Here is a 13,478-nt window from a genome sequence, read left to right on the forward strand (position 1 = left end):
GTGTTGGTAGTGGGTCAATTGCCATTAATATTCCGGTTAATCAGACCAAGGTTTGTTTCCAGCATCCCTAGCCCTGGGAGACCCCAGCTCATGTAGGGTCGTTCCGGACCTAACTGGACAGGACCGCACAGTTGGAGCGCTACGGAACGTGGTAAGGGGCGGAGCCTGCAGCAGCAGCGCAGAGACCCGCCCGGACCTAAGGGGAGGGGCGAAGGCAAGGGGGCCGACCGAGTGCCGGCTTCCGGCGGAAACGGGCGCGAGCAAGATGGCCACTACCAAGCGTGTGCTGTACGTGGGTGAGCAGGCGCGAGAGATAGATTTAGAGGAATGTGGGAAAAGGGGAGAGCAACCTGGGTCTAGGGAGGACTTGCTGGATCTGAGGGTGTGAGTCCGAGATGGAAGGACCATTCCGACGACTTTCCTAGTCCACTAAGCCCCCAGGAGCCCCGATGAGTTACAAGAACTATGGGCTTCCAAATTCCGCCCACCCATTCTTTTTACAAACATTCAGTGCGGAATGGCTGGGTCTTTGCCCTAAAGGAAGGAGTTACCAGAGTATCTAGAAGAAAGCGGGAAATAACCTAAACACCATATTGTCGTAATAGGGACTAACAATGATGACAGGAAGTTGGGTGAGGGCAAACTTTCTGTTGCCGGAACGCAGAAGTTGAGCAGGAGTTGGGCAAGGGGTCAGAGTAGAGGCAAAGCTGTTCGATGCACGGGAGCCGAAGCCCAAAGGTGTAAAATAGCCTGAAGCCTAGGGGCAGCTGGGTCATTTTTTTGAGAAACCCAGGGAAATTGGGGAAATGGAAGATAAAAGAGGGATTGGCGAAGGTCAGATGATAGCCCTGTGTACACTACTAAGGAGCTCTCCCTTTATCCTGAGGACTGTGACGTTTAAGACTTTGAAGTCTAAGAGAACTGATGGATTCATTTCCACTTTCTCAAAATATTTGATTAGGAGGGGCGTTTGGAGGAAGGGAATGGAGGCAAAGAGGTCAGTTATGAAGCTATTGCAAGAGTCCTGGAGATCGATTCGGATCTGTTTGAAAGAACGGAGAAAGGAACATAGTGTGGGTAGAATATATAGAGAGATGTTTGTGTAGACAAAGGGCTGGATGGAAAGATCCCTCCCTTTGCCTGTCAAGTGTCTGGGCTTCAGGGACTTCTGAGTGTGGAGGACCGCAGCTCAGAAGGGCTTGGCTTACTTACAGGTGGGCTGGCAGAAGAGGTGGACGACAAGGTTCTCCATGCTGCTTTTATCCCTTTCGGGGACATCACGGATATTCAGATTCCTCTGGATTATGAGACAGGTGGGTCATTTGGGAATTTTTAGTGTTCAGTGCCCTCCTATAGGAAAAGAATTAAAGTAAATCTCAGTTCTACATTTACATTCTTAGGCTGGGGGTATAGCTCACTAGTAGAATTCTTGCCCACCATGTGAAACTGTGGGTTCAGTTCACACAGACACAGAGAGAGAGGCAGAGAGGGAGAGATGAAGCAGGAGGATAGAATTTAAGGTCAGTCTTGGCTGCATAGTTAGACTGTCAGCAGAAGCACAGGCAAGAAATGTTCTACTGACTTTCTAACGGACTGTATGATCAATCTGGCATTGTTGTGGGGGGCTTCTTAGATCAGAATGTGTCTTCGGGGTAAAACTGAGTATCCTTACAGATTTTAGAATTTATGTGTAGTTGATCAGATTATATATTTGGTTGATGGCTTTTTGCCTGTTTTAGTTTTGTTTTGATTCTGCTTCAAAATGATCTGTGTTGTCCAGGCTGGCCTCTGATCTGATGATCCTTCTGCCTTAGCCTCCTAAGTAGTTGGCATTACAGGTGCATGCTATGGCACCTGGAATCAAATTGTATATTTGGATAAATAGTTGATTTGCTAAATAACTTTCTAGTTGCACTGAATGAGAAGTTGAAGTTCAGTATGTAGCTTTATCTACAGAAAATGTTTATTATTGCTTCAAATATTAGGAGGAATCAATGGATGAGGGTCCTTCTTTGTATATCGTGAATGGGAAGGTTTTCTGGTGTCTGGACATGGTATGGACCAACTTCTTTGTGACTGTTCTCTTTTCTTCCCTTGCCTCACATGGCAATTACTATGTCTTTGTGTTTATTTCCTTTTTTGCAGAAAAACACCGAGGATTTGCTTTTGTTGAGTTTGAGTTGGCAGAGGTGAGACTTTTGTGCTTTGTTTAGTCTTTGGTTCCTACAGAGTAGCAGTTCTCAACCTGTGGGTCAAAACCCCTTTGGGGATTGTATATCAGATATTTACTTTACGATTCATAACAGTGGCAGAATTACAGCTATAGAGTAGCAACTAAATAATTGTATGGTTTGAGGTCCCCACAGCATGAGGAGCTGTATTAAAGAGTTGAGAACTAGTGCTGTCGAGGAAGCTATTCCCCTTTTACTTAGGTTCCGGGTCCTAGGGTAATGATGCTTTCAGAGGTCCAGAAATGCTGTTTGACTATGCTCTGTCAGACCCATAGTCAGACCCTGCCTGTCCTGCTCTGCAGGGCTCTTCCAGCTCTGTTCATTGAACGTTCTTACCTGGCAATGCTGGTGATTATCTCTTTATGCCTTCAGCTAGAAAAAGATTATGGTGCTGTGAGCTCAAAAATTGCCCAAGTGTTGTTGGTCACACACCCAACCTAGGCAGGAAGTACAGAGGCGACTTTCTCCTGTTTATTTTGCTACCATGTGTGCATTTAAACACACAAGAAGTATTCCACTACAAGCCTAAACTTACACCTGTATTTCCTTGGCAGGATGCTGCAGCAGCTATCGACAACATGGTACGGCTGGGGATCCTCATGCTAACTGAAGGTGCCTTTTGCTAGTACAGAGGGCTTGTTCAAATTGGTCTTCTGAGTTTTTGAAGTGCCAGGGTCAGGTAGGGCAGTAAAGGTTGCCATCAAGTAAAAATACTCATTGTGGACTGATCGTTGGGAAAATTAGTTCCTGTCCAGACGCCGCTCCATTTACTAGAGTACTTCCTGTCCATCCTTCTTGGCTCATCTCTCACTGGCCACCCCACATGATGGCAAATGGCAAATACAGTGCCAACTAATTGCTCACTGAAACTGCAAATATATGCAAAAGGGAAGGGTTTCATGAAATGTTAGACCAGTTAACAACAGAGAAGAGAAATTCAGGAAGAGTTAACCAAAGGCCATGCTACTGATGCAGGTGATTGGAACAGCTGGAAGAGTCCTTGGAAATGATGGCACTCTTAAAGATCTGTGGCCTGCCTAAGACTCTTAGGTGTCATCCTGTCAGAGATGAAGTGTAAAGGTGTCATATCCTGTGGCTAGAACTTTGCTGGGAAAAAAAATTAAAAATAATCTTCTCTGGTTATGTTTCCATTAGAAATCAGTGCATAATTGATTCTGATTCTAAGAAATTTACACTTTTATGTTTTTCTGGTATCATCATAAAATCCTAATAAAAGACCTTTTTTTTTTTTTTTTAAGTTTTTTGCCACAAAGTTCTCACTGCTGTCTTAAGGTTCACATTAAGTGGCCTTTCCTAGCGCTGATATCTTGGTGAAGTTCTTTACTCATTCTCTTCTACCCATTCTCCATGGAAACTATTTCAGAGCCAATCTTGCTTTCAAAGGTGAACTCGAGGTCTACGTACATTTTTCCCTGTCACTTGCGTCCCTTGAGCTCAGAGTTACTCTCAGTGGAGCAGGGCTTTGTTGGTGTTAAAGCTTTGCAGGAGCTCCAGGGAGGAAGTACCTTGTCATTCTCTGTGGTGAGAGCATAGCTTTCACTACCAATGGATCCAGGATTAAAAGGAAACACAAGACAGGTCTCAGAAGTAAATGAAAAGCTGCAGAGTTGTTTGTTGTTTGTTTGAGACAGGGTTTCTCTGTATAACACTGGCTGTCCTCGAATCTAAACCAGGCTGGATTTAAACTCAGAGATCCACCTGCTTCAGCCTCCTGAGTGCAAGGATGACAGATGCATGCCACCACCACCTGGTTGCTGCCAGTTTTGTAACCTGACAGTTTAAGCAGCTGGATTTACAATCTTTTCAGAATGAATCTGAGCTCTTTGGACGGACGATTCGTGTCAATTTGGCCAAGCCAATGAGAATTAAAGAGGGCTCTTCCAGGCCAGGTGAGTGGGCACCTCAGACTGTTGTCAGGTCCTCTGGTTTGCCCTTCTTTATATGTGTGACCAGTGCTGCTTCTGGTGGACGGGAGTGAGAGGGACAAGAGAGTGGTTCACACTGGTCAAGAGTGTACATTACCTTTATCAGTGAACAGTAGCAAAGCCAAAGTAATTGCTCCTCTTATGAGAGAACCCCGTCTGGTCTCCCAGTTCTCTTGAAACTCCATTCCTAGAAAAGAGCTGAAGCCAGCAAAACCCTGTCTTAGTCTTTGACATAGCCTTTTCCCTTAGTCCTGCTAAGAGCTGGACCTCTAGGAGTCTCAGTGGGAACTTGGTCTTGAGGGTTCTGTAAAGGAACTTCTCTGGCCAAGAGGACCACAAACCTGATCAAGGCAGCTGCCAGCAGTTGAGGAATAGTCTGAATTTCTTAACTTTGTGTGTCTTTTCCTTCTAGTTTGGTCAGATGATGACTGGTTGAAGAAGTTTTCTGGGAAGACTCTTGAGGAGAATAAGGAAGAAGAAGGACCTGAGCCTCCCAAGGCTGAAGCCCAAGAGGTGAGGGTGAAAGGGGTGCTTCCCTCCAGAAGGCAGGCCATGCTCTCTATCCTGATAGGGGCTTGCAGATCCGAGCATTTGCCGAGCGCAGAGGGCAGGCAGGTGGTGAACTTAGAGCTTGGTGAGGGCGGTGCTGGGGGGTTGGGAGTTGTGTTTGTCCTCCTCCGCACCCCGCAGGCAGCTCTCCTGTGCTGAGGTCTTTGGCTCCTTGCTCTCTGTCCTGATTTTGGACTCCTGCAGAGGTAACAAACAGGTCAGGTAGTGTTACTTCCCTTTAACTGTGTGTGTTCTGGGTTTGCCTATGACAGTTTTGCCCTGGCACATTTCCTGATTCTCAGCTCACTTCCCTGCCCACTGCTGCAGGTCTTCACTTCCTCTGTGTACCTGTGAGATTTATAATGGCATGTGGCTTTTCTGTCCTCTCAGCTGACATAGCAGCTGGCACTCTTGGCTGACTGCAGCCCTCCTGTGCTGCACTGTCAGCTCTGATGGTCTCTGTTTCTAACACTGGACTTCAGTTGTTTCTGCCTGCAAGTGTCATTGTGGCTTATTTTGCCTTGAGTGGATGTTGTTCTCCCTTATCTTGTCCTGCTGGGCTCTTAATCTTGGTTACTATCTAGCCACACACTTACCTAAGCCAGAAGCTTGTATGCAGACTTAAAGTAGCACTCACAGTGGAGTCCCCGCCCATCCTAATCCCTTCTTTACAGTAGAGCCAGTCCGTCATCACACTCCGGTGCTTTTCCTCATAGCCTTCCTCGTCCTGTCTGTAATTTGTGTCTAGCCTTGCCTTGTTTTGAAATTTTTAGTTTGTGGCTACAGTCTTGGTTCCTCTGGTCCTTTCCTTTTTTTTTTTTTTTTTTTTTTTTTTTTTTTTTTCCGAGACAGGGTTTCTCTGTATAGTCCTGGCTGTCCTGGAACTCACTCTATAGACCGGGCTGGCCTCGAACTCAGAAATCCGCCTGCCTCTGCCTCCCTGGTCCTTTCCTAAGGAAGCTAGAGTAGTCTTTCTGGAACACAGATCCAGTCATTTATGTTTAGAGCTTTTCACTCCTCTGTCATATAGCTCAGGGCACAAGAGCCCAGCAGGGCTTCCTGGTCCATCTTGTCCATCTTGCAGATGTCATTTCTGCCTCTCTGTAGTGTACTCTGTACTCCATGCTTAGCTAGGACTCATTAAATATATGTGTATAGTATATGTGATATATATCTAACCGTATAAATTTGAAGGAAGAAAGTAGCTTCAGGTCTTACTCCTCTCTGTCTTCAAGACCTGGGGCAGTACAGCAAGAACTGTATTGTTGTGCTGTGTTATTGCTAGTACCAGTGTAAACAGCAGGAGTTAGAGCATCCACATGATTCCTTGGCATGTGCTTGATCTGGTGAGCCAAAACAAATGTGGTGTTTGTGTTCTGTATCTGCTTTCCTCTGCTTTAGGCTCCCCTACTGAAGTACAAAGCAAGCCTCTGCCTCTTGTCCTTTGAGCATTTGTACCCCATCAGAAGGGCTTCCCCATGCTTCCAGGATGAACCTGTGACAGTGACAATTGTGCGTGTAGGAAAGACGTACTGGGGTGTGTGTGTGTGTATGTGTGTGTGTCTCCACTAGCTATAGTAAAGTATATGACTTGTCATAGGCATTGTAGATGAGGTAGGTTGAGTATTCTGACCCAATGAGCTGCAGGACAAGGAAGGTGAGCAGCCATGTCTGAGGGTGAGTGTGGAGAGATATGCCTATGGTTAGGGGGCCTGTTGTATAGTGCTGAGTGAGGTTTCCTGTCACTGGGTGTCCAGTTGGGTATTCTGGCCATAATTCCTGCCACCTATAGCTCTATCAGGGCCCAAGACCTTCACTGTTAGCATCTGTGTTTAGGCTGTTTGATAGTGCTGTGTTCTGATGTATGTTTGGAAGATTACTTGTTCGTCTACTTGGAGTTAGGGGGTCCTCTAACCAGCATTTTATTTCTACACCTAGGGAGAGCCCACTGCAAAGAAAGCCCGGTCAAATCCTCAGGTGTACATGGACATCAAGATTGGGAACAAGCCAGCAGGCCGCATTCAGATGCTCCTGCGGTCTGATGTTGTACCCATGACCGCAGGTAAGCAGACCACAGTGCTCAGGCTGACAGCAAGCTGATGGCTGAGCAGACTCTCCCAAGGCTCTCGCTGCCGCGGCTCTTATTCCTTTGGCATTGTTTCTGAATGAATTTGTGCCATCTAAGATCCTAGGATCTAGTAACAGAGGTCAGACCAGACATTGAAGCTCATTAATTGCTGGTTTATAATTTTTTAGTAGTAGAGGTTTCTGTTTCTTTTTTAAAATAACATAGTAAGATTGCATTATTATGAATATTGTGAATAATCGTGTAAAAGAATATATCAAACAAATTATCCCAGCAATATTACATCTAGCTCTATGTTCTAGAAGTACTAATTTCTAGTTCATTAAAATATTGACTTATTCTTTAATGTAAACTTTATTGTTTATACATTTAGTTTAAGTAGTTATCACAAAATTTGCTTTGAAATATCATTAGTCCCCTGTAATAATAGAGACCAATAACCCCATTTCCTGCCCTGCTGTCAGCACCATTGGCTGCACCTCAGAGGCAGCCAGTTTCACTTCTTAGCTGGTTATTTTGATTTTAACTTCCACATTGAAAGATAATAGCTTTATATTCACCCCTCCCTTTTTAATTATACAAAAATTATTTTCCGCTTAGGTATTATCTTTTGATTTACCTCTCTAGAAAAGGAATTATCTTTTCCTGCCTTCAACACCCCCACATCTTTCTGGTAGTCACTTTAATTTTGGTTAGCCCGTGTCTGAGTACCTGTATCTTTAGCTCCAAGGAATCGGATACTCTCTTCTGGCACCCACTTTCACATGTATATACTCACATGCAGACACGCCACATGACCATTATTTAAAACAGTTACTGTGGCCTGGTGTGGTGGTGCATTTGGAAGACAGAGGCAGGCAAATCTCTTGAGTTCTAGGCCACCCTGGTCTACATAGAGTTCCAGAACAGACAACACTATATAGTGAGACCCTGTGTCAAAAGCAAATTATTGTGTGTGTGTCTGTGTACATGTGCCTGCCTGCATGCATGCCATTACATATATGGAGATTAGAGGACAACTTTTAGAGTTCCAGGGAAGACATGAAGAAATGTTCACTCACTGTAATGAGGCAATTGATGGACACAGCAAAGAAATAACACCATCGCGTTCAAGTCGATGAGGCAATGACTTTATTGTGCTTATCTCAGGAGTATGGGTGGGTAGCTACTTACAGAAGCAGAAAGGGACTCAAAATCAGCTGCATCACCAAAGGCCCATAATGGCTTATGAAAGCTAGAAACCTGTGCTCACTGCACAACTTCAGGCGATTTGATAAGTTAGAAAGTGGTTTTCCAGGCAGCTCCATTTGTCTGAAAGTGTCTCTCAAAGTCCTTCCTGCTTAGGGAAGAGAGGATTCTGTTAAATCTGGTCAGTTTCAGGGACTTCTTGATGCTTTTGAGTTATTTACTTCCTGAGTTAATAAGGCACTTCCCTGTAGGATAGTAACACTTTACTGTGGTTTGGGGATACAGCAGAAATAGAATGCACATAGCCAATTTAATCCGAGTGCCATGTGGTTACTTAGTAAATGCGTATCCTGACAGCTTATAAGGAGCATACAATGAGAATATGATCAGCCCTCTCTATGCATGGATTCACATCTGTGAATTTAACCAATCATATAGCAGAAATATGTATGGGCCAGTCAGATGGCTCTGCAGGTTAAAGTACCTGCTGCCAAGCCTGAAAACCTGAGGTCAGACCTAGGGCCCATATGATGGGAGAGAACCATGCCCTGTAAGATGTCCTCAGACCTATATACACCTGCACACATACATGCACATACACAATAAATAAATGTAATAAAAATGTGTAAATATATTTCAGGGGAACATTGTATCTCCACTAAGCATGCATGTGTTATTCCCTTGTCATTACATACCCTAGATAATAGAGTATAACCACCATTTATGGAGCATTTATATTGTATCGTGTATCATAGATATTATAGAGATGGTAGAAAAGACACAGGATCCAGGTGGGTTCTGGAAACCATCCTCATGTGGATACCCAGGAGCAGCTATGCAAAACTAAACAAGTGAAACATGTTTCATGTCTTATTTTTCTCCCTTTCATACCTCCCCCGCCCCCTTTGTCTTTCTAAGTAGTTACCTTCATTTTGGTTTGGAAGCTAGATTGTCTTTAACCTCAGCGTCTTTTCCTGTTTCCACACCAGAGAACTTCCGTTGCCTGTGCACCCATGAAAAGGGCTTTGGCTTCAAGGGAAGCAGCTTCCACCGCATCATCCCCCAGTTCATGTGCCAGGGTGGTGACTTCACAAACCACAACGGCACAGGGGGCAAGTCCATCTATGGAAAGAAGTTCGATGATGAAAACTTCATCCTTAAACACACAGGACCAGGTAAGCACTAATTCTGGTGTGATGAGTAAGGCAGGGCCAAGGCAAATAGCCATGACTGCCAAGCCTGGGCTGTGATTGACCAGCCACTGATGAAACACATGCTGAGGTGAGCTGCCTGCCTCCCTCCAGTCTTGTACTCTTCCCACCATCTTCATTCCACAAGTTGGTGTTCGCTGCTAGGGTAGAGTTTGTGGTTATCACTGCAGCTCCCTTATGCCCTCAGCCTCTGTGTCCCCTCCACACCCTCAGGCCCAATTACAGTCCATGCCTGGTTTTCTTCTGAAACCTTCATATTGATTTGAGGTCTTGCCTTGTGCCTACCACAGATGCATGCTCTGACACCCTCCTATTACAGAGGCCATCCTTCCCTCCTTGTGGGCTGGAGTCTGCCCCTCTGCCAGTTAAAGATCTTCATGTCTCCTGCTGGCTCCCTTTGACCTATATAATGTGTTTCCCCTGTTTAGCTAGTTTGGTCCATCTGTGTCCAGGCATGCAATCCCAATCTTTAAAAAAACAAAAAACAAACAAACAAAAAAAACCCATCTTTGGACTCTTGTTTCTCCCACCAGCTGTCATCTTGACTCTCTGATCTACTTTTTAGCAAAACTTTTAGAAAAAAAATGTACAAGCTCACTGCGTTCATCCTTTCTAAGCCCTTCTCTCTAGATTTTTAGCCCCAGCTGGCCACTCAAACCTTTCTTGCTAAAGATACTAACCATCTTTTTTGCCAGTAGCCAGTTTTCCGCCTCAGCTTATTCCACCCTGGCAGCATCCTGCCGTGTCAGCCCTGTGCTCCTTGTCTCTCGCTTTGCTCTGGCAGTCGGCTTCTCCGTCTTCCGGTAGCTTCACCTGCTTCACCACTTTTCTGTCTTCCACTTCCTCCTTCCTCAATTACTGAGCATGATGGTGGTCAGAGATCAGTTCATTTCTCCATAGAAACCTGTTCACTACACCTCTGTTCTTCCTGCAACTTTATGCTAGACTGAAGTACAGGGACAAGAAGTTCTTCCTACCTGCATTATCTTAAAAGTACGAATGTCACCGGGCAGTGGTGGCACATGCCTTTAATCCCAGCACTTGGGAGGCAGAGGCAGGAGGATTTCTGAGTTCAAGGCCAGCCTGGTCTACAGAGTGAGTTCCAGGACAGGCAGGACTACACAGAGAAACCCTGTCTCAAAAAAACCTTAAAAAAAAAAAAAAAGTACAAATGTCCTGATAGGTGCAGTAACACCAGAAGACACAAGAGTTATTCCAACGTATGCCATACTCGGATGCAGCAGTTAGAAATAAAGACAGGTTGTCGCTGGCAGTTCAGATACCACAGACGGTATTGCCGGTGCTGACGTGATTTTGTGATATGATGCATGGGAGTCCATTGATTGACATTATAGTTTGACCTCGAGTTATTTCTTTGGGTTTGTTTTTGAAACATGGTCTCACACTTTGTAGCCCAGGCTGGCCTGGGAATCACAGAGATCCACCTGCTTGAGGCTGGCTCTCAAGTACTGGGATTAAAGGCATACACCTCCATACCTGGTTTGCTTTTTGAGCCTGGGTCTTAGAGTGTGGCTCAAGCTAACACTGAACTCTGGATACTTCTGAGTGCTGGGATTATAGGCATGCACTGCTGCATCCAGCTCCCTAGAGGATTCCATTACTGGGAAAGCCCTTAAAGCTTGCCATTTGTGAGACATAATAGGCTTAGGTCTTAAGGGACTAGTGAGGTGGCTCAGTGGTTAAGAACGCCTGCTGCTCTTGTAAAGGACCCTCAGACTTCACAGGTTAAAATAGTTCTTCTCCAACTCCCTTTATGTCTCTGAGCTTCAGTAGATAACTGTTCACTTATGCCTGATCAGGGGTTGGGGCTCATCTTGGATTCATCCCTGATCACCCATAGCTGTACTCTGTCTCCAGTTCATATCCTGGCCCAGAGTCCCTCCATGGGACTGCCTTAAGCTTCTCCCCAGCACAGATGTCCCTGCATCTTAGTTGTCATAGCACAGTATCCTTTATACTAGATGTATTTATCATTTGTGTTGGTTTGCTTGCACTAAGTACTTTGTTTAAGAGAGGGTCCATGCAGCACAGTTGGGTGTGGAGATCAGAGGATAACTTTGAGGAGACAACTCTTTCCTTTACTATAGGTTCTGGAAATGAAATGCAGATTGTCAGGCTTCTACAGCACCTTTCTCTGTGGACCCATCTCTCCAGCCCATACAATTACACTTTAAATGAATATTTTGCTCATCAGTGTTCCAGGACTTAATGGACCTGGTTACAAAGTAGACTGCAAGTCATTGTTATAAATGAAAAGACAAATGAATGTGTGTAGGGGGGGGGACCTAGAAACAGCCCACTCATCCTTTTTCTGTAGTGAAGGAAAGGCAAGGTGCTGTCTGTTGGACCCTTTCTTGGCCTGAGCCAGCATGCAGAAGCACCATCAGCTGTCAGCACAAGCATGCTTCATGGGCTGGGAGCAGTGTGGAGGGAGCTGACAAGTTTATTTTCTCCCAGGCCTCCTCTCCATGGCCAATTCTGGCCCAAACACCAATGGCTCCCAGTTCTTCCTGACCTGTGATAAGACAGATTGGCTGGATGGCAAGCATGTGGTATTTGGGGAGATCACGGAAGGCCTGGATGTCTTGCGGCAGATTGAGGTGGGTGATTGGAAATGGCTTCCTGCCTGGACCTTGCGTGGGTGGGCGCCCCAGTGAGAGAGTTGGAGAGGGCTCTCTATGCCCTGGAAGGAGGCATTTAGAACAGGTCTCAGTTTGGGCAGAGGATGATGCTCTAGCAGGTCTCAAACGATGCTTCTCTCCTGATTTCTCTGTTCTGCCCACACAGGCTCAGGGCAGCAAGGATGGGAAGCCAAAGCAGAAGGTGATCATTGCTGACTGTGGAGAGTACATGTGAAGCTGCTCTCTGCCCCACCTCTGTCAGACAAGGGGGACTGCCTGCTCTCTGGGCCCTGTGAACAAGCCGTGTAGCACAAGCCTTTCCTTGGGGTCACCTGCCGTAGCAGCCACTCATCTGCAGTGCCCAGGCTTCAGTCGTGGCTGGGCCTGAAAGCCAGCCTAGGCAGAGTGCTGCCGCCACCTGTCCTGAACTGTCTGTAGCTGCTAGGTAGCTTCTTTGCTAAAATAAACTGGTTTTTTGTACTGTTGCCTCCTGCAAGCTCCTGGGAGTTGTCTGTTAGGGATCATGTCCAAGGCTAAACTGTCCCCTGAGTGGGATGGCATATTTGGACAGCTGTAATACCTTCCCTGTGGCTTTGTTTCTTTCCTTCCTGGGGCTAAATCTCTTACATGCCAGGGAATACATCTTTATGCCACATGTCCTTGTCAGATCATGTCAGGGCGTAGAAGTCAGGCTGCCTGTTACTGTTGTCCGTGCTCCTGAGCTGCTGCCTGTCTGGTGTTGTCCTTGGTGGCTCCCACGTCTAACGGTCACGTTACAGTCTTCAGGTTTTTAAAATGGTAGGTGTACTATGACTCGGCCAGGTACTAGGCTTCTTTTCAGGAGACCAAAGGCCGGCGTACTGCCTGGGCATCCAGCTGCTTGCTGCTTGTTTCTTTGAATTAGGTTTTATTGAGACACTGCCATATCCAGTTAAGTTCAAATGCTGCCTGTGGCTTCTTTCTCTTTACAGCACTAGAAGCAAATAGTTGGTGACTGGTCATGTATTTATGTGTTCTCAGAGCGTGTGTCTCTGTCTGTCTCTCAATCCTCCCTCCCTCCCCCCCCTCTTTCTCTGTGTGTGTGTGTACATATGTACTGACTAGTGAATTGGCTTTTGTTTATGAGATCTGTCTTTGATGAACCCCACCTACCTTCTGCTTTACTCCATAAATTAAATATTAATCTGTCTAAAACATACCTTCACAGAAACATCTAGATATGGCCAAGGCTAGGCTGGAGAGATAGCTCAGCAGTTAAGAGCGCTGACTGCTCTTCCAGAGGTCCTGAGTTCATTTCCCAGCAACCATATGGTGGCTCAACCATCTGTAATGGGATCTGATGCCCTCTTCTGGTGTGTCTGAAGATAGCTATAATTGTACTCACTCATATACATAAAATAAATCTTTAGACATAGCCCAGGCAGATTGACCCTGCTATTATACAGAAATGTCAGCTTCAGTGGGCAGGAACCAGTCTTTGCCCAGGCATTTGGAGTGAGGGACCACAGTACTTGGGCCCGTTTAAGAACCTGGCCAGGCCATGTATAAAGAGCTTAGCAGAGACTACCAAGAGATGATGAATTCCTATGACAGTGCCTGAAGAATTGAGGCCAGGATGTAGCTGT

At 45.7% G+C, this 13,478-nt stretch overlaps 1 protein-coding gene across 3 annotated transcripts; it reads left to right on the plus strand.

The window, feature by feature from the left end:
* The first annotated feature begins 219 nt into the window (after positions 1–219).
* Positions 220–12,338, plus strand: Ppie (peptidylprolyl isomerase E). Of its 3 annotated transcripts, none has more exons than XM_028773833.1 (10): positions 220–296; positions 1,215–1,313; positions 2,146–2,189; positions 2,786–2,812; positions 4,060–4,141; positions 4,590–4,690; positions 6,665–6,788; positions 8,990–9,175; positions 11,690–11,832; positions 12,020–12,338. In XM_028773833.1, the coding sequence occupies exons 1-10, from the start codon at positions 266–268 to the stop codon at positions 12,086–12,088; spliced, it is 906 nt and encodes a 301-aa protein (XP_028629666.1). In that variant the 5' UTR covers positions 220–265; the 3' UTR covers positions 12,089–12,338. The 3 variants fall into 3 exon arrangements, with proteins under 3 accessions (XP_028629666.1, XP_028629667.1, XP_028629668.1); XM_028773834.1 differs by having other exon boundaries at positions 259–288; XM_028773835.1 differs by lacking the exons at positions 220–296; positions 1,215–1,313 and having other exon boundaries at positions 2,174–2,189; positions 2,786–2,843.
* The last annotated feature ends 1,140 nt before the right edge of the window (positions 12,339–13,478 follow it).

This window comes from Grammomys surdaster, unplaced genomic scaffold (genome assembly GCF_004785775.1).
Source record: "Grammomys surdaster isolate TR1022 unplaced genomic scaffold, NIH_TR_1.0 235, whole genome shotgun sequence".
NCBI classification, from domain to species: Eukaryota; Metazoa; Chordata; class Mammalia; order Rodentia; family Muridae; genus Grammomys; species Grammomys surdaster.